This window comes from Grampus griseus (genome assembly GCF_964374135.1).
Source record: "Grampus griseus genome assembly, chromosome: 14".
Classification (NCBI taxonomy): Eukaryota; Metazoa; Chordata; class Mammalia; order Artiodactyla; family Delphinidae; genus Grampus; species Grampus griseus.
In genome coordinates this window covers 61,578,588-61,605,703 of record NC_139008.1, presented here as the reverse complement: position 1 = coordinate 61,605,703, position 27,116 = coordinate 61,578,588, and the positions used below count along the sequence as shown (strand labels likewise).

The window sequence follows — 27,116 nt, the reverse complement described above, 5'->3', positions numbered from 1 at the left end:
AACAGGCCAAAACTACAGGCTTGTGCAAATTAGTGCTATGACCACAGACTTCACTCTACATCTCCATCAGCCTTTCAGTCTGCTTCAGGTACAGGAGACTGAGCAAGAGTGTAATTGATTCACTAAAATACCACCCAACCACTCCCCAAGGAACAACCCAACACAGTGAGGATGGGGTGCAGCTAAGTGGCATTTTCATTCATGACAACAGTTAGCTATACTCACAAACCTAGGTCAAGATGTTCATACAATAAGGTTTTCAAGCCTTTTTGGCTCTCTCCAACAAATGATTAACAAGAGACGGGACAGATATAGGGCTGTATGTTCTAATCCAACCACTCCAGACTAGCCACTGAGAAGTGTCACCCACGCAGTAAGAAAAGCAATTTATTTAGGAGTGATCATGAGTCAGGTACTCTGTGTTAGGTAAGAATCCTCTCAACAATCATGGTCCCCACTGAAGAAACCAAGGCTCATTGTGGGTGAAGTAACCTTGCAGCAAGCTAAGTACAGGAGGTTGGAATTCCAATTCTGTTCTGTAGGGCTCTGGGCCCAGGGCTTTCTTCACAGCATATATTCTCCCCTGCCTGGTACAATCTACTGGGCAGGCCTGCACAGGCTCTGTGGACTGAACAGCTGGACTCACAGAAATAGGGGTGCTCCATGGCCTCTCTTGCGGTGAGCCGTGACTGGTGGTCGTACCGCAGCAGCTTGTCCAGGAAATCCAAGGCCTCAGGGCTGACAAGGTGCTGGTTTTCACTGTGGACAAAGCGTTCCCATCGCTTACGGGAATGTCTGCAGAGCCAAAAGGGGGAATGAGAAATGGACCAAGGGGCAGAGAAGCCCAACATTTCACTCCTACATTTTCCTTAGTGGCTAGGATTCCAGCCAATCACAAGAGAAATAAAAACTCAAGAGACTAGTCTTATACCGCTCTGCCACTGCAGAGACAACAAAACTAATTGGAGAGACTGGAAATAGCAGTGTTGCAGAAAAGAGAAATCTGGGTCCCCATAATTTTATGAAACGTAATTCAGGTTACTTTACAGGACTGAATGCTCCTGCACAGCAAGGAGGGCCAGGTGGCTGGGCTAACCAGGCCTCCCTCCCCATCCCCCACACCCCCTTTCCTGGCATCTCTGCCACTTGGCCAGGAAAAGCCTTTGTATCAAGAAAGTTCACCTCTTCCTGTTAAGTGGTGAATGAGTTAGTATTGTGTCTAGTCACTATTTTTAGAGTCTGTTGTCTGCACATCAGTCTTGAAGCATGTACTTTTTCTATGACTATTTCTTTCTCTTAGAGACAATTCTGTCATTTAGAGAAGCAAGTTGAATCAGGAGATTTTGATTTCTGACTCAACTGTAACCCTTCTACTAGACTCTACATAGTCAGGAATCTTCTGACTACAACCTCCACACTCAGAATCCTGTAAGTGCATCTGGGGAAATGGCCATTCAATCCAATGCTTTTATCACACGCCTGCCTATGCAGCATTCTGTAGCAGTGGACCAGAGATACCTCAGCAGTGTTGGCAAAGAGAACATAACTATTCTGGGGATCCAAAGTACCAGTTTACACCCAAACTGCTTAAGGCACAGATGCACAGATTTTATTTTGTGACTTACCTGCCCAAGATATCGTTAAAACGTGGATCTAATTCAATGTTGTATTTGTCAATATAGTCATATAAATCTTCTGTCCCCAGAACCTTGGCTATCCTCACCAACTAGGATTGAAGAAGACAAAACCCACACCAAACGCATATTACATGATTAAATCAACAATTAACCATGACTGAATTAACAGAACGGATCATCATGGCTACAGGTATGAATGTTACAACCAATTTACTTCAATTTTTTTTGCACAACATGAATGGATTTCCACATAACGTTCCCTAAATTATTACTGATGTGAATGTATCAAACAGAAAAAGCAAACCACTTTATAACCTGCTTCCTTCCTTCTGGTGAAATCTTATTTTTTTCCCCCTTACAACCCAGCTGAAGATGTCACTTCCTTTGGGAAGCTCCCCCCCAACCCCATATACTCAGACCACTCATTCCCATTACAACTGTCTTTTGTATCTTGTCTACACTTCTACTCTGACATTTACTACTGTAACTTATTTTCTTATATGTTTGGTTCCCTTGCTAGACAGACTATGAAGAACTTTTGAGATGAGGGGCTATTCTTTCTTTCTGTCTATATTCCTCAATTCTGCATGGCACCTGATAAAGTGTTGCTGATTTTAAATGAATTCACATGGTATTCTTCGACTCATGTGAAAAATGGTCATCATACGTATATAACATTCTCGAAATGATAAAATTGCAGAAATGGAGATTACAACAGAGAAGCATAAAAGAGGGGGAGGGGAACTTGGTGCGACTATAAAAGGGCAAATGAAGGATCCTTGAGGTGACAGAGATGTTCTGTACCTTAGTTATATTGATATCAACATCCTGGTTGTGATACTGTACATAGTTTTGCAAAAAGTTATGTTGGGGGAAACTGGATAAAAGGCACACCATATTTCTCTGTATTAATTCTTACAACTTCACATGAATTTACATTAACTTAAAATAAAGTTTAATTAAAAAAAAAAGTCATTGTGGTCAAACAAGGCAACAGTACCTTCCACAAGGCCCTAGAATCATTCCAGGTTCCCTTGAATGAAATGGCCCCTTGATCTACAAGGGGAAGTGCAGCTAGTATAAAAAATACCATCTATATTTCTACTGACATACATCAACTCAATCTGTATGACGAGACAAAAGGATCACAGAAATACCACATATAAACCAACATGTTGGAGAAAACATTCCTAATCCTAATAAAAGTTCACATTAGGAGATTCTAAGGTAATATCCTATATTTTAAACTATTATTCTTTGAATTGTAAAATATTTCCTAAAACATGTATATACAAGTATATCTCACAATTAAACAAGCAATGCAAAGGAAAAACTCTCATTTCAAAAGCTGAACCAATAGTTCCCAAGACACCAATCCGAGGATCAATGTCAGGTTGGCTGACAAGCAAATATTTGAAAATTATTCTAGGGTCCCACTCTCAGATTCTAACTTATTAATTTAATAGCTCTCAGGTGCGAGGGGCCAGGCATCTGTATTTTAGCAAGATCCACTGCAGTTTCTAATGGGTAAGCAGATCTGGCCGTCACTTGGTAAGACCAGTAAATTTCCTAATAGGAACAACATATATCACCTGATCATAATTGTCATGTCCATGGAAAAATGGCTCCTTCCGGAAGATCATACTTGCCAGCATACAACCCAAGCTCCACATATCCAAACTATAATCATACATCTGCATTAAAGAAAATGTCGTCATCACACATGAAATGACAAGAATGAATCCTGTCACTTCAAATTTTTTTAGAAAAGCTTTTTATTAAAAACAAACCACTCCACTGACTTAAAGTCCAAATACCAAAAACATGTTTTTCTTCTATGCATTCCCACCCATGCTCCCCCACCCTCATTTTAAATCTGTACATACTATTTTGAATTACTTTCTTCACTTACGTAAGAACAACCCAATTGTCAGCCTATGGAAACCTTCTAACGTGTATCATTTTTTTATTGCATGAATGCTTCAGAATTTAATCTTTAAGTTCTCCTACAACAGGATAGTGTTCTGTTTTTCACCATTATAAATAATGTTGTAAAGAATATTTTTATGTATAAAATGTTTTTTGAACTCAGGGTTATATCCTCAAGACCCCAGAAAAGGAATTTCTAGGACAGAGTCTGAACTTTTTAAGTTATCTGATAACACCTGGGAGGACTGGGGCAGGAAAGGTATTCCCAAGGATTTTGTTTCCGTGAGAAGAGTGCTTTCTTTTCTTTTTTGGTAGAGGGAAGGTCTTTATATCTAGATATAATTTAAGAAGAGAACATTTTTTTCAGTTTACTTTTAAGGTTGGTTAAACCTAGCTTACAATTCTCAAACTAGCTTTGTAATTTCTGATTAGAAAAAGTGTCTTTCTCTTCAGTTAGGATCAAATGCAGATCTATTCACATTCTCCTGACGTTATGACAATACAAACATAAGTTGTGGCAGATGGACTGAAGTGATTCATATTTCACATTCCTATAAAAGGGATAGCCATGGATGTGCATAAATGGCCTACTCAAAAGTGCAAAATGACATTTTTTGCAAATTATGTGCAAAATAAACACAAGGACCAAAATTTTATCTGCCCTCCTCTTCTCACCTGATAGTCTACAAGTAGCTCAGGACCTTTGAAATATCGGGAAGCAACTCGGACGTTATATTCTTGGCCAGGATGGTAAAACTCAGCCAAACCCCAGTCTATTAGCCGTAGCTGAAATAAGAAGATAATAAATAATGAGTGACTTCATCTTTTGAGTTACCCCTCACACTGCCATTAGAGCACTCTTTTTATTTGGCTGCGCTGTGCAGCTTGTGGGATTTTAGTTCCCTGACCAGGGATTAAACCCGGGCCCTCGGCAGCAAGAGCGCAGAGTCCTAACCACTGGACCAGCAGGGAATTCCCCAGAGTAATCTTTTTAAAAATAACAGCCATGTCACTCTCTATTGAAACCCTTTCAGTGACCACCTATTGCATTTAGGATGAAAATAAAACTTCTTAGCTTGACATACAGGGTTCTCTCCAGGATCTAATTCCTTTGCTCTAGTGTGACTTACAGTTCCTGAAAAATACAATCTCATTCTGTGCTTCTGCAAATTTTTTTTTTAGTGATTTTTTAAAAAACATCTTTATTGGAGTATAATTGCTTTACAATGGTGTGTTAGTTTCTGCTTTATAACGAAGTGAATCAGTTATACATATACATATGTCCCCATATCTCTTCCCTCTTGCGTCTCCCTCTCTCCCACCCCTCTAGGTGGTCACAAAGCACTGAGCTAATCTCCCTGTGCTATGTGGCTGCTTGCAAATTTCTTAAACTGCTCATCTGACTAGAATGTCTCCACTATTCAATATAGACTCCTACTGTGGTGAACACCTCATCTTTTGAGTTACTTAAGTTAGCTCCTTTAATGAAGTCTTTTCTAATTATGCAAATAGAAGCAACTATTGTCTTTGATATGCCCCCCTACCCAACCAACCTTAAAATTTCTTTAATAGAACCTACAGCTCTTTACTGAATATTTGTTTGCTACCTTTTAAAAAAAGATGGACTGGGGACTTCCCTGGTGGCACAGTGGTTAAGAATCTGCCTGCCAATGCAGGGGACATGGGTTTGATCCCTGGCCTGGGAAGATCCCACATGCCGCGGAGCAACTAAGCCTGTGTGCCACAACTACTGAGCCTGCACTCTAGAGCCCTCAAGCCACAACTACTGAGCCCGCATGCCACAACTACTGAAGCCCACGTGCCTAGAGCCCGTGCTCTGCAACAAGAGAGGTCACCGCAATGTGAAGCCCGCGCACCACAATGAAGAGTAGCCCCCGCCTGCCACAATTAGAGGAAGGCTGCGCGTAACAACAAAGACCCAACGCAGAGAAAAATAAATAAATAAATTTATTAAAAAAAAAAAAAACTGAGTAAAGAAGAAAACGTTTTTAAAAAAAAATATGGACAGTAAGATCCTTGAGGGTAGGGACTGTTTTATTCACCTTTGCTAATTTTTAGAATTCAATGTAATGCCCAGTACACAGGAGAAAACCTAAAAATATTTACTGAGTGAATGCAGTAAGAGAAAAGCCACACAAAACAGCTCTTACCAAAATGTATCCTGAAAGTGGAAACAGTAGTAGCAAGGACAAGAGGCAACCTTAGCAACTATACCCCAATTAAAAAAAAAAAAAAAAAAAGGCAACCTTATTTGCCCTTTGTGTGCAAACCATGACCATGATTTGAAGTGTGAGCACTAGGGTCTGAGTAATGCCTGACTGCTCCAGTACTGTCTCCAAAAGTTCACTGTTAATTAGGTTCAGTGTCTTCTTTTAGTAAACAAAGGGAAATATAACAAAAGGTATGAAAGAAGATATAACTTTTTTATCATCTTTCTCTTCAACCTCTTAATATCAGTGCTCCAGAGCTGTCCCTGAGCTTCCTGTCTTATCAATAAGTATTCCCAGATGACCATTTCTGGTCTTGTGGCTTCACACACAGTATCTCTGCTTTTCCCACCTACACTCTCTAGCCCACACATATCACCAGCCATCTCTCTGTGATCACCTAACAGACATCTCAAAACTAAACCTCTGGTAATTCCCTGCAAAACCTGTTTCTCCCAGATTCCTCCTCCTCTGTTACCTTCCATTTATCCTGTCATTCAGGTCAAAAAATTTCACCCTGGACTCTTGTCTCCCTTTCACCCAAGTCTAATCTGTCAACAAATCCTGTTGGCTCTACCGTATTCTGACCATATCATCACATCCACTGCCATTGCTCCGGTCCATGCCATCACCAATCTCTGATTTATTACAAGAGCTGCTTTTCTTAACTGGTCTACCTTTCACTTTTACCCTCAATTCTCCACACAGGAACCAGAATGATCCTTTTAAAAAGTATTTTTATTTAAAAATGATTATAAATTCATAGGAATTTGGAGATGTTCTGTGTACCCTTCACCAGTTCCCCTGATGGTAATATCTTACATAACTATAGTACAATATCAAAACCAGGAAACTGACAATTCAGAGACCTTTCTTTTTCAGCAGTTTTACATGCGTAAGTGTGTATAGTACTACACAATTTTATCACATGTGCAGCTTCATATAGCTTACACCACAAGATAAAGGACATCACCACAGATGTCCTTTGTGCTATACCTTCCTCTCACTTTCTAACCCCTGGTAACCTCTCTGTTTTCTAACTATCGTTGTGAGAGTATTATAGAAATGGAACCATCAGTTTAACTTTTTGAGGCTGCTTTTTTTCACTTAGCATGAGACCCATCCAAGCTGTTACATTATCAATAGTTCTTACTAATCAGTAACAATACTACATGGTATGGATACACCAGAGTTTGATGAATCATTTATGCACTGAAGGTTTTTGTGTGGACCTAAGTCTTTCTTCAAAAATTTTACCAAAAATTTTACCATTTGTCCTTGTAAAGGAGTTTGCCAACTCCTGATTTATGACATCAAACCCAATTTGAAAACCATGTCTAAGTCTTTGTTTCTCTGGGATAAATGTCACTGCTGGATTGTTTATAGCTTTTAAAGAAACTGACAAAACTATAAAACAATAGTTTGACACTTTCCAAAATGAGTATGCCACTTGACATTCCCATCAGCAATGTATGAGAGACTGAGTTACCCTGCATCCTTGTCCGTATTTGGAACTGTCACTATTTTTTATTTTAGCTGTTCTAATAGATGCGTAGTGAACTTTTAAATACTCAAGTGAGAACTTACCAACCCTCTGCTCAAATCCTGCAAAACCCCTGTGTCTTCGGAGAAAAGGCCTGACAGTGATCTTCCAGGTTTTGCATGATCTGGTTCTATTTATCTCTCTGATCTCCTTTCCTTCCCCTCTTCCCCGTGTTCATTCCATCCCAGCTCTATCCTTGTGCTGTTCCAACACGCCAGGCACATTTTTGTCTCAGGGGTTTGCATCTGCTATATCCTCTTCCTGAGACTGCATGGTTGACTCCCTTCAAGCGTTCTCCAAAACGTCACCTTCCTAATGAAACCTTCTCCTTACCACCTTGTTTAAAACTGCAACACCCTCTGCCACTCCCTATTCCTGTTTTATTTTTTCTTCCACATCACTTTTTTTTTTTTTTTTTGCGGTACGCGGGCCTCTCACTGTTGTGGCGTCTCCCGTTGCGGAGCACAGGCTCTGGACGCGCAGGCTCAGCGGCCACGGCTCACGGGCCCAGACGCTCCATGGCATGTGGGATCTTCCCGGACCAGGGCACGAACCCGTGTCCCCTGCATCGGCAGGCGGACTCTCAACCACTGTGCCACCAGGAAGCCCCTTCCACATCACTTTTAACTTTCTATCCTACCAGTCTCCCCCAGTTGTGAACTCCTATGGACAAGAATTTTTAATCTATTTTTGTCTCACACATATATCCCCAGCCTCCAGAACAATACCTATTACATAGTGTGTGCTTAAAAGAATACTAACTGAATGAACAAATCACCTATATCCCCAAAGCCTACAACAGAGAGCCATCACTGCATAAAAGGTGGGCTTGGGTCACCTTAAAAAACAGAAATGTAACACTGCAGCTTTCATTAAAAGTACTTGTAGAGCTCAGGGGCCTCATGATACTTGCTAATAAGCAGCAGCATTTTCTGAATATTTCATCCATTTCACAACTGTACACACTTAATTCTCACAATAACCTAGTGGCATGCAAGACAAATATTACTTGTATACTCACTGTATAGGTTAAAAAAAAAAAAAAAAAAGGCAGATGAGGAGAAAGGCATTTCCCAAGAGAGTAGTTTTTCAATAAATAAGACTAGAAACCAGGTTCCCTGCCAAAACTAATGCTTTACCTACTACACTAATCTGTTTTCTTTTTGATAGGAATATGAATGAATGAATAAAGTTTTAATCATTGTGATTTTTAAAAAAAATTTATTTTATTCTAGTTGATTGACAATGTTGTGTTAACTTCTGCTGTAAAGAAAAGTGATTCAGTCATACATATACATACATTCTTTTCCACTAGGGTTTATCACAGGATACTGAATATAGTTCCCTGTGTTATAGAGTAGGACCCTGTTGTTTATCTATTCTAGAAACTCCCAGTCCATCCTTCCCCCACCCCCCCGCTTGGCATCCACAGTTTGTTCTCTGTGTCTGTGAGTCTGTTTCATAGATAAGTTCATTAATGTCATATTGTAGATTCCACACTGATTTGTTCATTCATTCATTCATCAAATATTTATTAAGTGCCTAACAGGTACCACGGACTATGACAGATGCTAGGAATAAAATGTTGAAGATGGGTTGTTAACTCTATCGTGTTGATAAATAAGACTTGTCCATCTATCACTTTACCTTTCTGTGCTCATGATCAATCATGACATTATGGGGCTTTACATCTCTGTGCATAATCCCCATGCTGTGACAATAATCCAGGGCCTGTGGGAGGAACAGGTAAGAAAGGAAAGCGTTAGCTTGTATTAGAGTGATTTTTTAGTTAAAGTCCCTTACCTTTTCCTCCACAGTTTTCCTTCTAGCCTCACAACACTCCTGAGAGTCAAAGTAAGAACAATCACTTCCGCAGGTACTTTTTAGAGACTTGTGCAAACCCATGCATGGCCTCTAAACTTCAAATCCTGTTCTTGCACAGTTGTTTCAACATCCTTTTTGTTAAAAAGACTCAAAGCGTACACCAATTACATGACTTCCAATTTCTCCCCCTTACCCAAAGCCTGGATTATTTTCACAAACACGAGCCCCTCAAAAGAAGAAAACTGATCTGTACTACAAACCTTGTATTCAAAGAACAGTAATTCTTTAGCAGCTAAGAGTATGCAGTAGAGGTCGGCAAACCATGGCCCATGGGCCAAATACGGCCTGCTGCTTGTTTTTGTGAATGCTTAAATGGAACACAGCCACATCTATTTGTTTGCATGTTGCCTGTGGCTGCTTTAATGCTACAACATCAGAGGTGAGTAGTGTGAGAAAGATCCTATGGCCCGCAAAGCCAAAAATTTTACCATTTGTCCTTGTAAAGGAGTTTGCCAACTCCTGATTTATGACATCAAACCCAATTTGAAAACCATGTCCAATCTCAAACTAGTAAGTGGCATAACCTCTGGGGCTTGCTAATCCAGGCCTTCAAGTCAGCTGATGTCATTGGCCAAGTTCTTGTCCTTTCTGAAGGGCAACTTGGGTTTCTATGGTTCCCAGGGTTAGGCAAGCATATCCTTAACTTTCGGAAGTCCTGCTTGCCACAAGAATGCACGAGATCATTGAATGAATGGAAAGATCAAACATTTCTGCTGGCATAGTCTCTTCAGGGTATTTCTAAGGTTCAAATGCAGGCTTTATGTCAATCCTCATTTAGTAAGACACTAGCCAACTCTTAGCAATCTTCTTATCTATAAAGCTGATCTTCTGACTACTGGAAGCAATATATTTGGTGATCCCACTTCAGGAATCAAAGTTCATTCTAAATCACCAATCTCTAAGCACAGATTTACATAATCTTTAGGACAATGGTCCTTTGAGGGCTGAGTTCAAGCTTACTGTTTTACTTGTTCAATTTTAAGTGAAATAAAGTACACCAGAAGCCATTACACCAGGAGTTTTTTTTTTTTTTTTTTTTTACAAGTTTTGACAATTTAACTGTAACTTTCGTAAGAGCAAGATAGAGATATTTGTTAAGGAGTCCCACCTCTCTTCTAAATACCCCTTCCAAAGCATTATAAATTATATTCTTACTAGACCCTTATTCCATAACCTTTACATCAGCATAAGAATTCTGATGCTACTAATTTATTAAAAATTTATATAAACAGACCGCCAAACCCCATATTTTACAAAGTTAACCCACTGGCTTTTCTACAGTCATTTCGATTATTTAACAAAGGGGAGATCTAAAGATATTTAGTATTCAAGGTTCTCTTACCTTCAGAATCTCATACATGTAAAATCGAATATCATAGTCTGTTAACGTCTGGTACAATTGCTGTTAAAGACAAATGCAACATTTGAGCCATGAAATAGTACTGAAAGGAAGGAAATTTCTCATCCTCATTTGTAGTAATTCAAATCAAGACTGGGCTCATTTACCACTGTTCTAAGATCTGTCTGTTCACCAGTCTCTACTTCTCCAATATGAAACGAAAGAGATACTTTGGGTCTTTAACTCTATATATAAAAGTGAAGAATTACTTAAGTTCATATTGCTGAAGCTATAAATCTACTTTTGGGAACATACCAATTTACATATGCAACACGCACTGATATACATTTGTAGTTTTTCATTTACCTCCAGATCTTCTCATAAAACACGTGGGCAAACACATAGCCTCCTTAGTAGGGAATTAATTCACCTTTGGCCTACAGTTACAGGCACTGCAGATCACCAGTGGGTATGCAGATGTATTGCTGTCAAATCTGCTGAGCCAATTTAATAGAACTGTCCCAATTTGAAAGTAAACTCTGAACATGTCATGAAAGTAAACTCTGAACATGTCATGTATCTTTTCCAGTTTCTAAAGAGTTTCAGACTTAAAAAAAATGTACATATCATTAAATGGTCAGTGGTGTCCTCTGACAACATTTTCCTTGAAATTATCATTCTGATTCTAACACAATTCTTCTTCCTTTTTTCCTCCACTCAGCAAAAGAATTCACTCATTTATTGATATCTAACATTTCTTTTTTTAAAATTTATGTGTTTATTTTTGGCTGCATTGGGTCTTCGTTGCTGTGCGCGGGCTTTCTCTAGCTGCAGCAAGCAGGGGCTACTCGTTGCTGCAGTGCGCGGGCTTCTCACTGCAGTGGCTTCTCTCGTTGCAGAGCACAGGCTCTAAGCACACGGGCTTCAGTAGTTGTGGCACACGGGCTCAGTAGTTGTGGCTGCCGGCTCTAGAGCACAAGCTCAGTACTTGTGGCGTACGGGCTTAATTGCTCTGTGGCATGTGGGATCTTCCTGGACCAGGGCACAAACCCATGTCCCCTGCATTGGCAGGCAGATTCTTAACCACTGCACCACCAGGGAAGACCCATATACCTAATGATACTGGCCTGGTGCAAAGGCAAGTCAAATACCTTTACAAATTAAAACCCAAGAGAGTGCCTACGTTCTTCTGTTGTGCTGGAGTTGAGAATTGTTGAAATTGGCCAGAAGTCAGAGTATCTGTTGCAGAGGTTTGCGCTTTACCAGATTTTACACTACCCTTCCCCACCCATCTCTTTTTAAGATCTAGAACCCAAAGATTCTGAGGAATCCTAAGGTATAAGCAAGCAGTCCTTGCTTTTATATATAGACAATACATTTCTTCTTGAACTTTGTCATTTTAAAGAGGAATGTCCTAAGGCCGGATCCTGACTAAACATGAGCTGTTGCTTTCATTAAGTATGACATCACCGGAAACTGTCAAACGAATGGTAAACTGTCAAATGGTGAGAAATAAAAGTACTGGTCATTAGAAAGAGCACTAAACAAATAAAAAGGCAAAATACCAAGATATGGAAAGTGAGCACTGTTTGTACAAGAGTATGACTATATTTAAATTTAGCACTGTAAGGGGACTTCCCTGGCGGTCCAGTGGTAAAGAATCCGCCTTCCAATGCAGGGGACGTGGGTTCGATCCCTGTCAGGGGACTAAGATCCCACATGCCTCAGGGCAACTAAGCCCGCATGCCGCAACTACTGAGCTTGCGTGCCTCAACGAGAGAGCCCACACGCCCTGGAACCCGTGCACCACAACTAAAGAGAAAACACGCACGCCACCAACTAGATAAGTCCGTGTGCCTCAACGAAGATCCCGCGTGCCACAACTAAGACCCAATGCAGCTGAAAGGAAGGGAGGAAGGGGGGGAGGGGAGGGAGGGAGGGAGGGAGGGGGGAGGGGGAGGGAGGGAGGGAGGGAGGGGGGAGGGAGGGGGAGGGAGGGGGAGGGAGGGGGGAGGGAGGGGGGAGGGAGGGGGAGGGAGGGGGAGGGAGGGGGGAGGGAGGGGGGAGGGAGGGGGAGGGAGGGGGAGGGAGGGGGAGGGAGGGGGGAGGGAGGAAAGGAAAAAAAAATTAGCACTGTAAGGATGAAAAACTCTTTTTAAGTAAGTTAGAAGGAAGCTCTTCTAACAGTAACATCCCTGAAAGACTTTCTATGTGGTCTAAAAACCCAACAGCTTGAAATGGTTGGTTATACATTATACCTTGAAGTCTGTGTTGTTTACGTGTTCAAAAACCAAGGCGGGAGTTCGTGACTAGGGGAAAGAAAAAGAAAACACACATTAGTAATAGCCCTGGCAGCTTTAGTGGGCACAATGTTTGCGGACACTACGTGGTGAATTTGGCAGTCCTTGCCTCAGTAGTAGGAAACCCTCTATTGCTATAAGCCCTCCCCACTCTGATCATCACCACACTTAGGTCATATTGGGGATGGATTTCAAACAGAAGACATGGAGCTGAAGTCTCACCAGGCTCTAGGCAGCCCAACAATGCGCCCATCGCCCATCGGCATCGGACCTGAGTTTGCAAAATGGATTAACACATTTCAGTTTCCAGTGCTATCAGTCTCTTAGCCTAGAAGAATAAGAAATAGTCTGTGGGTGGAGATCTCTTTGAAAGAAAGACCCAAGCTAGTTAAGTGGTATAACTGATTAAGCACTTTTAAAGCAGGACTTAATGGCAGAGGGAGGAACAAACAGAGGCCAGTTGTGCTCAGGGTCAAACACCACCTCAGCTCTGGTGGGCCTTACTAGCACCTATTACACTCACCACAGGGTCTTTTACAATGTCTGCCAGTGTGATGATGTTGGGACCGCCTCGCAAATTCTCCAAAATCTTTATTTCACGCTTGATTTTCTTCTTCTTTACTGGCTGAAAGGGTAAAAGTACATCATTAAAAACAATTATTTCAGGATATTCCAACAGGTAATGTAATACATGAATGGCTTACTTATGAGCTCCTTGAAGGAAGGAAATGTGTCAGATTTATCTCTGAATCCCCCTTCTCCTAGGCCTGTGCCAGGTATTTTGCAGGTACTTAGCAAATACTGAATTGAAAGAAAAAAAGATTTCTACTCCAAAGACCAAAATTCTGCAGAATTACCATTTAATTCCAATCATCAGTCCTAATGTGTTAACTTTTAAAAACTATACAAACTAGGAATGTAAATGGTAATACTAAGATATATCTAGAAAAATCTTTTTATTAATTAGCATGAAACATGGGGCTCTTTCCATTCCTTCCTCTAAGTCTTATAAACACCCTACAGAAATGAAGGAGATTAGGACCACAGCAAAGATGGCCACACCATCTTTTTTTTTTTTTTTTCCTTCGCTGTACGCGGGCCTCTCACTGCTGTGGCCTCTCCCGTTGCGGAGCACAGGCTCCAGATGCGCAGGCTCAGCGGCCATGGCTCACGGGCCCAGCCGCTCCGCGGCATGTGGGATCTTCCCAGACCAGGGCACGAACCCGGATCCCCTGCATCGGCAGGCGGACTCTCATCCACTGCGCCACCAGAGAAGCCCGGCCACACCACCTTTGTGCAGTATAACCTTTTGGGTTAAATGTGTGCCTAATGTGAATCCTTCTTTCACTGCCTGCTAGCTGTGTGTCTATGGGCAAGTTATAGAACCTCTCTAAACCTTTCATTACGGGTAAAATGATCAACAAGAGTACTTATCTCATAATATTATTGCAAGAATCAAATGAGGTACCTGAAAAGACCTCAGAATATGGCTGAGACGTAACACATAATATCTGTCTAGGCTTATAACCAATATATCCTCCACGTTCCTTTATCTTCACCCATCATTTCCACATCTGCTCTGGTATAGAAATCTTTCTTGTTTTTTTTTGAGAAGGGCTTTGGTCCAAATGCACCTCCTCTACAAAACCTTCTTTCTAAACAGTCTAAAACAGTGCTGGTCCAAAAGAAATACAATGCAAGCCACATGTGTATTTTATTTTTTATTTTTTTGGCTGCGCCTCACGGCTTGTGGGATCTTAGTTCCCACACCAGGGACTGAACCTAGGCTGTGGCAGTGAAAGTGCCGAGTCCTAACCACTGGACCGCCAGGGAATTCCCCACAGGTGTATTTTAAATGTTCTGGTACCCTCGTTTAAAAAATATAAAGAAACAGACAAAATTAATTTTAGTAATACATTTTAGTTAACAAAAATATAACCAAAATGTTATCATTTCAACATGTAAATCAATATAAAAAATTACTAATGAGCAATTTTATATTCTTTTTTTTTTGTACTAGGCCTTTGAAATCTGCTGTATTTTACGCTTACAGCATATCTCAGTTTGGACCAGCCATATTTCAAATGCTCAATAACCACGTGTGACCTGTGTCTGCCACACTGGACCAGGCAATCTTTCCTATTGGTGCTGATGACCTCAGACTACTGACACACTGCATACGCTTCTTAGAAACTGTTGTAAGTATATATCATCTCTTCATTAACAAGACTACTGGTTACTAAACTTTGATTATCAACCTGGGTTTTTTAATATACAAACTGTATAGATCTGCTGAATCAGAATCTTGAGAACAGAGCTGGAGATCTATTTTGAGACACTTCTTGGGTTGATAATCCAGATCTAGGAACTACCAAACAATACTGTAGACTCTTTTAACCTTTTCTTGAGTCCTAAGCACATGGTACAGCAGGAAGCAAGCACATTTTGGAAAGACTGTCCTCAAACCCTGGCTTTGTAGCTGTGTAGCTTTGGGAAAAGCACTTAAGTGTTTCTGAACTTCACACTTGCCTTGCAGAATTGTGATGTAAATACTACAGCTACAAAAGGGCCCAATGCAAAGTAGACAGTCAATAAATGGAAGCTGCGAATTCCCTGGCGGTTCAGTGGTTAGGACTCCGAGCTTTCACTGCCGAGGGCCCGGGTTCAATCCCTGGTCGGGGAATTAAGATCCCGCAAGCCATGAGGCATGGCCAAAAAAAAATTAAAAAACATATTAAAAGTAAATAAATAAATGGAAGCTGTTTTACTAATAGTGAATTCCACATTTAATTCAATCCATGGCCTCAGCCTTGCTTCTATTAGAACTCACTACACTGGCTAGGAAACAAGCTGATCACAAGTTTTCTATTTGCTTCGACTACCGGATCTTTCTGATCTGCTGGAGTGTCTAGGAGATGTTTCTACTCTCCAGGAACTAATCCATCAATCTCTCTCCTGTTTTCTACTGAATCACTATATCCCAACTGCTGGTTGATGGCAAAAAGCTACTGGTTTACAAAAATTTTATTCTACAGAACTCTTAAAATCTATAAAATTACAAAAGCTAGACAGACCAGGCAGGTCACTTAAATCCTAATTTAATGTGATCAATGCAAATTTTGTCTAATAAATGGGGGAAATTAAAAAACTTAAATATAGTTATGAATGAACTTTATAATTATACCATCTAGCTACACAGTTACAGTAACATATACAGTACAGTTAGGAAAAGACTGAGCTAGGAAAAAAAATCTTTCCAAACCACCCATCACTTAAGACCATCAATGGCTCCCAACAACCTAGATGAGATAAAAATCACAGTTTTCAAGGCTGGAAGGAAATGGAGATGTTATCTTTTCCCAGGCCATCATTAATTTAATCTCCTTTTCCAAGTTTACTTCCCATGTATGATCACATGACAGCTTCCACATGAAACATTTCTCTCACTTATTTCTTCCTCTTTTCTTAATCTTGTGCATTCTAGATTATGCTTCCCTTCCATGCTCCCATGCACACCAATCCAAATCCTTCTCCCACTCAGGGCCTGAAAACAGTTCCAGGGAGCTTTGCCTAACCATCTCTACTCTCTTCTGAACTGTAAGACTCACTATTTATGCCTTTCAGATGACTCTAAATAATGTATCACCTCAGTCTATCATATACTTTTCCAAAGGAATATCATCTTACAATTACACAGAACTTCCGTTTCCAAAGTATATATCTATATACAATTTTGTATTCGATCCTGGTAACTCTCATTTTCACAGATGAACCAATATGTCTTAAATAATTAAAAGGACTACCATGGCTAATTACTTTTAGAGTTTGGATTAGAATCCAAATGTCCCGATTTCCAGCCTAGTTCTCTTTCTACACAAGATAAGATATAAATACTTAAACTTTGGTTCCCGAAAGGTATGCCAAAACAGGTGTTCTGTGGGATTTTTAATTTTTGAAGGAAAACGCCAATTAATACTTGCTGTCTGTCAGTCACTGAGTACACTACCAGCCTGAGGTAGTTCAGTTTCAATATTAGATTGCACTACATTCTCTTTAATGGCATATTTTTGTGAAACTGGGTTTTCAGCAATTGCTGTGACAAAAAGCAAGTATTGTGCAAAAATCAATGTGGAACAGGAAATGAGGCTGTTGGTGTCCAATCTGATTCCAACATTTGAGAAGTTGTGCAGTGACTAATAGGTATACATATCCCAATAGTAATTAATTATGGTTATATAAGAATAAAATAAAATTACTTTTCTCTTTCAACTTATGTGTATAATTTTTTAAATGGCTAACAGTTGAAACATAAATACTTTTTTTAGTTATCTGGACTTAACTACTTAATAAACAAAAGTGTATTTCTTTTGGCTTAGGGGTACCATGAGAGTCACTGAAGCAATATGGGTGTTATAAATTGAGAAAGTCTGGGTCCCTCTGCTTCTCGTGTCAAATATGAAAAGTTCCTGTGGCAAGGAACTGTATGCTAAGTTCCTGGTATATGGCAGTGTACAGTACAGTTATAACTAAATCACAATTTGCATACAGGTAGCCCATTGGCCAAATCTGGCCTGTACGGTGTTTTAAAACACTCGAGCCAACATTTAAAAGCCAGGGGAATTAGTATACAAATATAAATGTCTAGCTTCTTTTTGCGAAACAGTACCAAAAAACATTAGACTTGCACTATTGCTGGGCAATCATCAGCTGGAGCTGGAGCACATGCCACAGTACCCATCACTCACATCTTCTAATCATGGGCACTTAAATCAGACTAGCTGCATTAATGTGATCCACCTGTCCCCTAAAAGTCTGCATTTGTGGCTCCTCATCTTTACACAGTAGAGCTAACAACTCATTGAAAACAAAAGCATGGATTAGAACTAAAAATGTAAGAAATAGGAAATCAGCGTTAGGCAAGATCCAGGACAGAGAAGACTGAATCTTTACTCCCTCCCTCTGCCACAATCTAGCTGTACGATTTGAGTCAAACACTTCTCTTGCCTCAGTTTCCTGATCTGTCAAATGAAGATAATCTCTTCTATCGACTTCAAAGGAGCAATAAAATCAAGGTGTTAAAGCACTCCAAAAACCCTTTCAAGCGCTACTTTAAAAAAAATTTCTAAACTCCAAAAACCTGTGAAGTTATAATCTCTCTTCTTGTACTTACCTTGAGAATTTTAACAACAACTTTTTCATTATTTGTGATGTTGATGGCTTCAAATACTTCACTGTATTTACCCCGGCCTAATTTTCTAACCAGCTGGTAGTCATCTTGATTTCTGGGAACAAAAAGAGTCAGTCACAATGATTTTAAAAGTTCAAATTATCAAGTACTAATTCAACTTACAAAACTATAGCCAGTAGAGTAAAAGAAATAAAACGTATTTCAAATAATTTCCAAATTGGCTTCTTTGTATTTTTAAAAAATTTGGCCAATTTAAAATGTGTGTTCCAAATCCTAGCATTAAAAAATTTAAGACTTTCAGTTATTCTTTCAATCCCAAGTTGTTCACATCTCTATTGACATACCACATGTAGACAGCTTGTATTGGGGTTTGTTATGTATGTTTGTCTCCAACAACAGACAGCTTTCCCTTGGAAAATAATTTATATATATTCCTGTCCCTCAGTGCCTGGCTCAGTGTTGGCATCTTACAGGAAGTCAATACAAGAATATTTCAATTCAGCCACACTTTGGGAGCAGCCAATTTTTAATGGGTCTCTTTGCAGATAAGTGGCTTTCAAACATATAGGTTTGACCTCCAACTTGCCCTCCAAAGCTCTGAGGACAGTCCACGTAATGAAGTTTGCAAACCACACTACAGATCATGAACCACAGCTAGGTGTCCCTTCCCCTACTTTTATCCATATTCCAAGACTACTAAGCAACATCAGAGGTGAAAAAGAATAAGGGAAATGCTAACATTTTTCTCCCTGCCTCTGCTTACAACTTAGAGGAATTTGCTCTAAAGAATGAGTCTTTTCAATAAGGTCTAAATGCTATTTACTCCTGCTGGAGGCACTGAAAATGCAGTGTAAAAAATGTAAAAAATCAGCCATTCATTTTCCTCAAGCAAAAAAAAAAAAAAAAAGGAAAGTGAATGAACAGAGAAGGTAAAAGGTACTAAGGACAATGGACAATGTAATAATCATGGCAGGTCTAGGGAAGGAAGCTCTTAGTTCTGGTTGAGCTCTTTTCCTGTGGGAGGGCACAGAAAACAAATGCAAGCAAGCAAATTGCACCACGCCAAAAACTCAAAGGGTTGTTTAGTGCCATTTAAGCAGAACTAAGCTCAAAGCACTTAATTTGAAGAGAGTTGAAATTTCTGCAGTAAAACTCAGGTATTCCTAGAGTCCAAAGCATGTGATGTAAGAGGAAAATTGTTAGATTATCAATAATGGTAACATTTATTGGCACTGTACCATGGTTCTTGATGGTATCTTTGAAGCACACTGTGCCTCCTTGTGCAGAGATAATGTACTTACCGTTAAGAATCATGGCCCAATCAGCATTAAAACACACCCTATGACAAATTTTGAAGACCATTTACATGCTATGAAAATCACATGTGGACAGATATAAAATATAGTGTATGGGAGCTGCAGCTTTACCAAGTTTTCAAATTGCTATCTTTTGCATTTGAATATCAAAATAATTTTAGCACAAAAGGTACGACCTGATCAATTAAATACATACTATGTTGGGACAAGAAATGCAAACATCCAAATGAGACTGCACAGAAAATCAGGAGGGCAAACACAGCTGTTCAGGCAGACTGCAACTGTTCAGGATGGAATTTGGGCTGAATTCCACGTTACACATGGCTAGCCTCATGATAAGGGCAAATGTTTTAAGGGTTTAATTTTGCTTCTCATCAGAAAGAGGACACCTTTCTGGAGAACTGTTTTATCCTTCAGTATCATCATGGGAAAACATTCTCTGACCTCAAAAATACTTTATGTAAGAGCCTGGTGTTTTCAAAGTCTCTCAAGTATTAATTCTCACCTAACTGCAAAGCCCTTAGCTGAGCAAGCTAATAGATAACTCTGTGTTACCATACAGAATATATACATCGGAGAAAAAAATAAGAGACCGAAATGTTTTTAAAATGGTAAACCCATCAGAACTGTTAACTGACCAAAGCCAATACCCTGTTTCTCTACTGTAGAAGAAAACAAAAATTGCGTTCAATCTTGAGGTTTATAACTGTACAGTCAGGAAGTTTCCTGTTGTGAATTACTCAACAAATCCACAAGAGTCAGCCCTTTGGGTGAGTACAGTGAAGTAAACGGAAATTATTACCCCCATTCCACCACATGTGACTCGTAATCCCAGTACTCTCGGGGTCTGTGTGTATTAACATCTGTGTAAACTCTGGCCCTGCTTGGCACGGGTCCCGACATGTCAGACAGGTTGGCGGACAAAGCTGGACTTGATGTTTGGAGAGATGGCAATCACTGTATTGAGAGGCAGCTGGGGGTAAGACCTCGTTTCAGAACTGTTTTCTTCAAACTGCAGAAACAAAACATACAAAGGCCAAGGAACCATTTTTAAAAAGCATATAGGAAGAAAAAAAGCATCCTGAGTAATGGCCTCAAACATACCTCTGGCTCTCCTACCTGTTAACCGATGAATATATCCCAACTGTGCCAATCACAGTGTTTCCTGAAACATGGGGAAAAATTAAAACAAAACACCCAAATCCCAAGAAATATACTTAAACGTATACTGGCCCTAATCCTATTCTACAAAGTAGCCTGTTACCTCTTCATCTAAAGTCTGGATGCTCTTTAAAAGATAGCCTGAAAGGGAAGAATGGCACTGTGGATAAACCCGTCAGCATTACTACTATTTATACATTCTACAAAAAGTGTTAGCTAGGGATTCCCTAGTGGCACAGTGGTTAAGAATACACCTGCCAATGCAGGGGACATGGGTTTGAGGCCTGGTCCGGGAAGATCCCACGTGCCTCAGAGCAACTAAGCCCGTGCGCCACAACTACTGAGCCTGCGCTCTAGAGCCCGCGAGCCACAACTTTTGAAGCCCGCGCACCTAGAGCCCATGTTCCGCAACAAGAGAAGCCACCGCAATGAGAAGTCCGTGCACCGCAATGAAGAGTAGCCCTGGCTCGCCGCAAGTAGAAAAAGCCTGCGTGCAGCAATGAAGACCCAATGCAGCCAAAAAAAAAAAAAAAAGTATTAGCAAGAACAGCACTTTCCTTTCAACAGCTTTCTACAGCTCAAGTAAGGGTGCTAAAACACTCTAGAATGGTGGCAAAGTCCAGAGTACAAACCTTAGCCTGACTAATATTTGATGAAACCAGGAAGAGAATAAAGACTTGTTCTCATACATCAAAGTTCAACGTCATTTTATTATCTGGGTAACTTTACATACTAATACGTAGGTCAGTGATCACCATTTGAAAGATACACTTGCTTTCATTAAAAAGAAAAAGAAACCAGTAATTTCCTCCTGATTTATTTAATATAGGAGCAAGCTTAATAAAACTGGTGGAGGGCTTCCCTGGTGGTGTAGTTGTTAAGAATCCGCCTGCCAATGCAGGGCACACGGGTTCGAGCCCTGGTCCGGGAAGATCCCACATGCCGCAAAGCAACTAAGCCTGTGCACCACAACTACTGAGCCTGCGCTCTAGAGCCCGCGAGCCACAACTACTGAAGCCCACATGCCACAACTACTGAAGCCCGCATGCCTAGAGCCCGTACTCTGCAACAAGAGAAGCCACCACAATGAGAAGCCTGTGGACCGCAACAAAGAGTAGCCCCTGCTCGCCGCAACTAGAGAAAGCCCGAGCGCAGCAACGAAGGCCCAACGCAGCCAAAAATAAATAAAATTAATTAATTAATTAAAAAGTAGGTAAATAAAAAAACTGGTGGAAGACAGTAATATATATTGGCTGAACTAATGCAGAATATGACACTGAGGAAAAGCTGGTAAAATTTTAGAAATGCGCTTTCTACCAAATCAGTAAACTAAGTCTCCTTCATCATGTCCCCCCCACCCCCACCCCCACCCCATCCCCACTCCAATCTCCTTATCTCCATTCTCTGAGATTCCTATAACATTTGTAGATTCCCTTTACTCTGCATTTAGTTACAAATGTATTGAGGGAACACCCTTCTTCTGTTTGTTTGATGGGATGCTGTCTGATGCATAAATCACAGGATAAAGCCAATCATATTTTAAAAAAATATATTGAGTCTCCAGATGTTATAACCTGAGGAAGACACATCACCCACGCATTTCTGGCCAAGACTGTGTAATCTCAATCTAATTACAAGGCAAAGACAAACAGAAAATGAGGAAGCTTCTATTAAAAAATTCAGGGGTGGGGAGTAATACACCGTGCTCTTCAAACATGTCAATATTATAAAAGATAAAGGAAGGCTAAAGAGACATTACAACTAAATACAATGTCCTACTCTAGACTGTATCCTGTACTAGACATGGGAAAATGCTATTAAAAATACTATCAGATCAAATGACAAAACTGGATTTAGATTAGGTGTATACAAGAATGCACTCACACATGATAAAGCAAATGGGGTAAAATATAACAGTAAGTAAATCTGGGTCAATGGGGATACAGATGTTTCTTTGTACTATTTTAATTTTGTTGAAACATATATTTTTAAAAATTGTGGTAAAATATAAATATAAAATTTACCAAAATTAACAATGTTTAAGCATACAGTTCAGAGGCATTAAGTACATTCACATTCTAGTACAACCACCACCACATCCTCCATCTCTAGAAATTATATAACCATCATTTTATTTTTCGTCTCTGAGTTTGACTACTCTAGGTACCTCATGTAAGTGTAATTGTAGAATATTCGTCCTTTTACACTTGGCTCATTTCATTTAGCATGTCTTCAAGGTTCATCCATGTTTGTAGTATATGCCGGAAGTTCCTCCCTCTTTAAGGCTGAATATCTCCATTGCATGTATATACCACATTTTGTCTATCCATTCATTCATCAATAGACACCTGGGTTGTTTCCACCTTTAGGCTATTGTGAATAACGCTGCTATGAACACTGCTGTACAAATACCTTCTGGAGTTCCTCCTTTCAATTCTTTTGGGTGGAATTGTGGATCATATGGTAATTCTATCTTTAATTTTTTGAGGAACCAGCACACTCTTTTCCACAGTGGCTGCATCATTTTATATTCCCATCAGCAATACACAAAGGTTCCAATTTCTCCACATCCTCTCCAGCATTTATGTAATTTTTTTTTAATAGCAGCCATCTTAATGGATATAAAGTGGTATCTCACTGTGGTTTTGACTGGTACTTCTCTAATGATTAGTGATGCTAAGCACTTTTTCAGGTGTTTACTGGCCATTTATTTATCTTCTTTGGAGAGATGACTATTCAAGTCCTTTATTTTTTAATTTTCTTTTCTTTTGCTTGTTGAGTTGCAGAAGTTCCTTATATATTCTGGATACTAATCCCTTATCAGATGTTATTTGCAAATACTTTCTGCCATTCTGTGGGTTGCCTTTTTATTCTGTTGGTGGTGTCCGCTGATGCACTAAACTTTTAAATTTTGATGAACTCTAATTTGTCTATTTTGTCTTGTCTGTGCTTTTGGTGTCATATCTGTACTATTTTTATTTCTGTCTCTTATAAATTTGAAGTTACTTTCAAGTAAAAAGTCTTTTAAAAATGGGTATAAGAAAACTGAGGCCCAGAAAGAGGAAAATTTACCTATAATCACATAGCTACTTAACAGGAGAGTTAAGGACTGGAAACCAAACTTCTCATTCTTGTGATGATAATCTTTTTTGCCATGTAATCATAAACTAGTTAGATAACAACAGCTAACATCTACAAGCATTCACTACGTGCTTTATGTGAATTATTTCATAACCCTTACCACACAAGGAACTGGTAAGGACAGTTACCATTACCCCCATTTTACAGATGAGGAAAATGAAGTAAAGAAAGGTTAAGTAACTTGCCAAAGGACACACAGCTAGAAGGAGCTGACGACATTTAACCAGACTACAAAATAGAGATAACTGTATTCACCTCTCAGGTTTGTGGTGAGGATTCAATGAACTAATAAGTGTAAAGTGTTTAGAACTGTGCCTATTTGAGACCTCTATGAGACTCACAACCATCTACATGTTCTTTCCAATGTTGTATTTAAGCTGGAGCTTAGCTACTACACCAAAAAGTAAGCCAGAAGAGATGTCTCCTTATGCCCACAATTTCAGCAGCTTAAAGCTTTTAGAGGAAGAGCAAGAAAGACTAGGATGGGGGTTAATGCTATCCTCCAAAAGTGTGACAAACAATGATACTCCCACCTCCCTCCCCAGCAATATATGAGATCAAAAGATCCATTTGTCTACCTACGAATTCTCCAATTCATAAAAGCCCCTATAACTTGCCTCTGTTCAACTCTGGGGTCCCATATGTATACAACTTAAATGGCCAGAACACAATAAAATAATTCAGATACTTACTAAAAAGTGGACCAAAACTGTCTTTAAAATTATTTCCAAATATTTATTTCTTTGGTTTTATAAAACTACCTGGGTGATAATAACCCAATGTATCTTTACCTAATACCGATTAATTATAAACACACACACACACCCAAACAAGCAAAAAACCAGAAAGCAGACACTTTTATTGTAACTTTTCTTCTTCCCAAAGAAACAAGGTCATTTGTGCTTTAGGATTGCTGGCTTTTTTGGTGACTATTATCACTGCACTAACAACAGCAAAAGACGCTAGGGAGGCGGGTAAAGGTGTGTGTATGTGCGCAAACAGCCAAAATGGTATAGACAACAGCATTAAACCAGCAGAAATACTGTCCCAGGAATTTATGAATTTTAATGATACTAAACTCTTAAATTCTTACCTTCTTCTCTGAAACAGTATCTTTCTCTTCAGTCTCTATATTCCTTTATAGGTATTTTATTCTTTCTGTTGATATTCTGTAAGACACCCTGGGTCTCAAAGCTCTTCCCCAATGAACTTAAGAAGTTTGTAAAATCAGCACAAATTGAATAAATGGGATTAGATGCAATATGCAATGTGATGAAGCAAGCAGTGGAGTCCTGGGTCCAAATCCCTATTTGGCTACAGGACCTCTACTGGGGTTCTTCCAGCTTTGATTCATCACTTATAAAACCTGCCTAATTGCACTTGCAGACTGAAGGGAAGCTCAAGCGAGATGATCTTCCAGAAAGGGCTCAAAAACACCGAACACATGTAAATTATTATTAAATGATTACTATGCCATTGCTCCTTAGTGAAAACTAATAAGCAGAAGCCTAACCTTAAAAAGGCTGTGGTTTTCTCTCCTAGTTTTCTTCAAAGTACAGAAATTATAGGAGCTGTGGTTAACTCCCAGCCTCTGAGGGCCAACTCATGGGTGGACATGCCATTACAAAATGAGACCTCATTTCTCCGTGGAAATCATCTGACTCACACGGAAAATATTCCCCAACTCCCATTTATTAGCCCATGTATCAATCACACTCTTATGACCCAGTCTTCTGCTCTCATAAGGCCTTGGCATTCTCTGAGAAGCGTAGAGCAAGGCTATTCACTGATGAAACTCTGAGATTCTCAAGTACTTGTTTGACTGGCCCTTGCAGCTTTGTGCCTCATCAACTGGGACCTAATTTATGAACTGGTGAATTTGATTCTCCACTGGGAGGACAACGAGCTATTTTTGCAGTAACCCAAAGAGGTGCTTCACTTTACTGTCATGCATACCAAACAATCTGCTTAGAGTAAGAGAGTCATTCACATGAATTCCAAATAGTTGGCTTTCATTAATTATGCGGGGAGAAGAAAACAGGGGTGGGGGATGGTGGGGTGTGTGTTCTTAAACTATAGCTTAGCAACTTCAGATAAATAAAATGGTGCAGGGAGGGATGAGGGAGGGTGATGGAATGGGGTAAAGAGGGGATGTGAAAAGATAGAAAAAAGAGGGCTTCCCTGGTGGCGCAGTGGTTGAGAGTCCGCCTGCCGATGCAGGGGACACAGGTTCGTGCCCCGGTCCGGGAAGATCCCACATGCCGCGGAGCGGCTGGGCCCGTGAGCCATGGCCGCTGAGCCTGCGCGTCAGGAGCCTGTGCTCTGCAACGGGAGAGGCCACAACAGTGAGAGGCCCGCGTACCGCAAAAAAAAAAAGATAGAAAAAAGAAGATAAACATTATTCTATTCAGAAATACTACTTCACTTGTACTGCTGTAAATGTGTATGTATATTCACATGCAGCCTAATAGGAAGGAAATACAGGGACAAGCCTAAATCTCTCAACCACAGATTTGGTTCTTTCAGACATTCCTTCCTTTGTTCATCCCTTAAATATATGAGCATCTACTATCAAAAAGTATTATGCTAGGCTTTGGGAATACAATAATGAGCAAGGCAGAACAGTGAGACCAATGTGCCTTTAAGATTTTATCTGCAGATTAAGGATAATGGAAATTCATTGAAGAATTTTAAGCAGAAAAGTGACCCATATGTACATTTTGAACAAGTTTACTCTGGCTGGGTGTGAGACAGGCAAGAGAGAATATTTTCAGGGAAACAGAAAGCTATCAACAGTAGCCTATGTAAGACAGATGATAAAGGCCTGACCTATGGTGGTAGCAATGGAGATAAGTGAACTAATATGACGAACAAAATTTATGGTGTAAAATCAATAGCTCTGGGTGGACTGGATAATGGGGTAAGGAGTGGAAGTGACTTTTAGATTTCTGGCTAGAGAGACTGTTGATGCCATTCATGGAGACAGAAAACATTCTGGAAGAGCTCACAAGTCAGGTTTTGAACATAAGGTTAAAATGGCTCTTTGACATATTAAAAAGGGTACTGAATCGGCAATCAGGTATTACAAGTCTGGAGCTAAAAGAGTTTTTCAGCTTTAAATACCTGCCCCCCACACCTCTCCTCCAGAATTCTATGTGGCAGGCATTTCTTTTCCTAATCTACAGATAAGAAAACAGCCAAAGTAAATTCAGTAGCTTTAGCAAGAATATCCAGTAGAGATGGAGCTGGGATTCAAAGCCAAAATGGCTGGCCCTTAAGGTTCATGTCTTTTCATTCCTATCGAACTGAACTTATCACTTTCTACATCATACCTTAATTTCCTTATTAGACCCTTAGCTCCTTGAAGTCAAGATCCATTATCTAATTAATCTTTTGATTTTACAGTACCCAGCTGAAGTGTCTGCATTTTATATGATGTCCAGTAAATAT

General features: G+C 39.9%; 1 protein-coding gene across 3 annotated transcripts in view; it reads right to left on the bottom strand.

Moving 5' to 3' along the window:
• The window catches only part of CSNK2A1 (casein kinase 2 alpha 1), a 54,882-nt gene that overhangs the window by 4,019 nt on the left and 23,747 nt on the right, over positions 1 to 27,116 (bottom strand). For 2 of the 3 annotated variants that reach the window (XM_082670765.1, XM_082670766.1), the window contains 10 exons: positions 20,167 to 20,376; positions 18,031 to 18,142; positions 13,384 to 13,485; positions 12,819 to 12,869; positions 10,564 to 10,623; positions 8,985 to 9,068; positions 4,242 to 4,352; positions 3,230 to 3,331; positions 1,626 to 1,726; positions 647 to 795 (listed from right to left, as the gene is read on the bottom strand). In XM_082670765.1, the coding sequence (XP_082526891.1) occupies positions 647 to 795; positions 1,626 to 1,726; positions 3,230 to 3,331; positions 4,242 to 4,352; positions 8,985 to 9,068; positions 10,564 to 10,623; positions 12,819 to 12,869; positions 13,384 to 13,485; positions 18,031 to 18,142; positions 20,167 to 20,267 (973 nt within the window). In that variant the 5' untranslated portion in view covers positions 20,268 to 20,376. Of the gene's footprint in view, positions 1 to 646; positions 796 to 1,625; positions 1,727 to 3,229; positions 3,332 to 4,241; positions 4,353 to 8,984; positions 9,069 to 10,563; positions 10,624 to 12,818; positions 12,870 to 13,383; positions 13,486 to 18,030; positions 18,143 to 20,166; positions 20,377 to 20,483; positions 20,503 to 27,116 lie in introns of those variants that run through there. The other variant, XM_082670767.1, reaches the window with a different exon arrangement.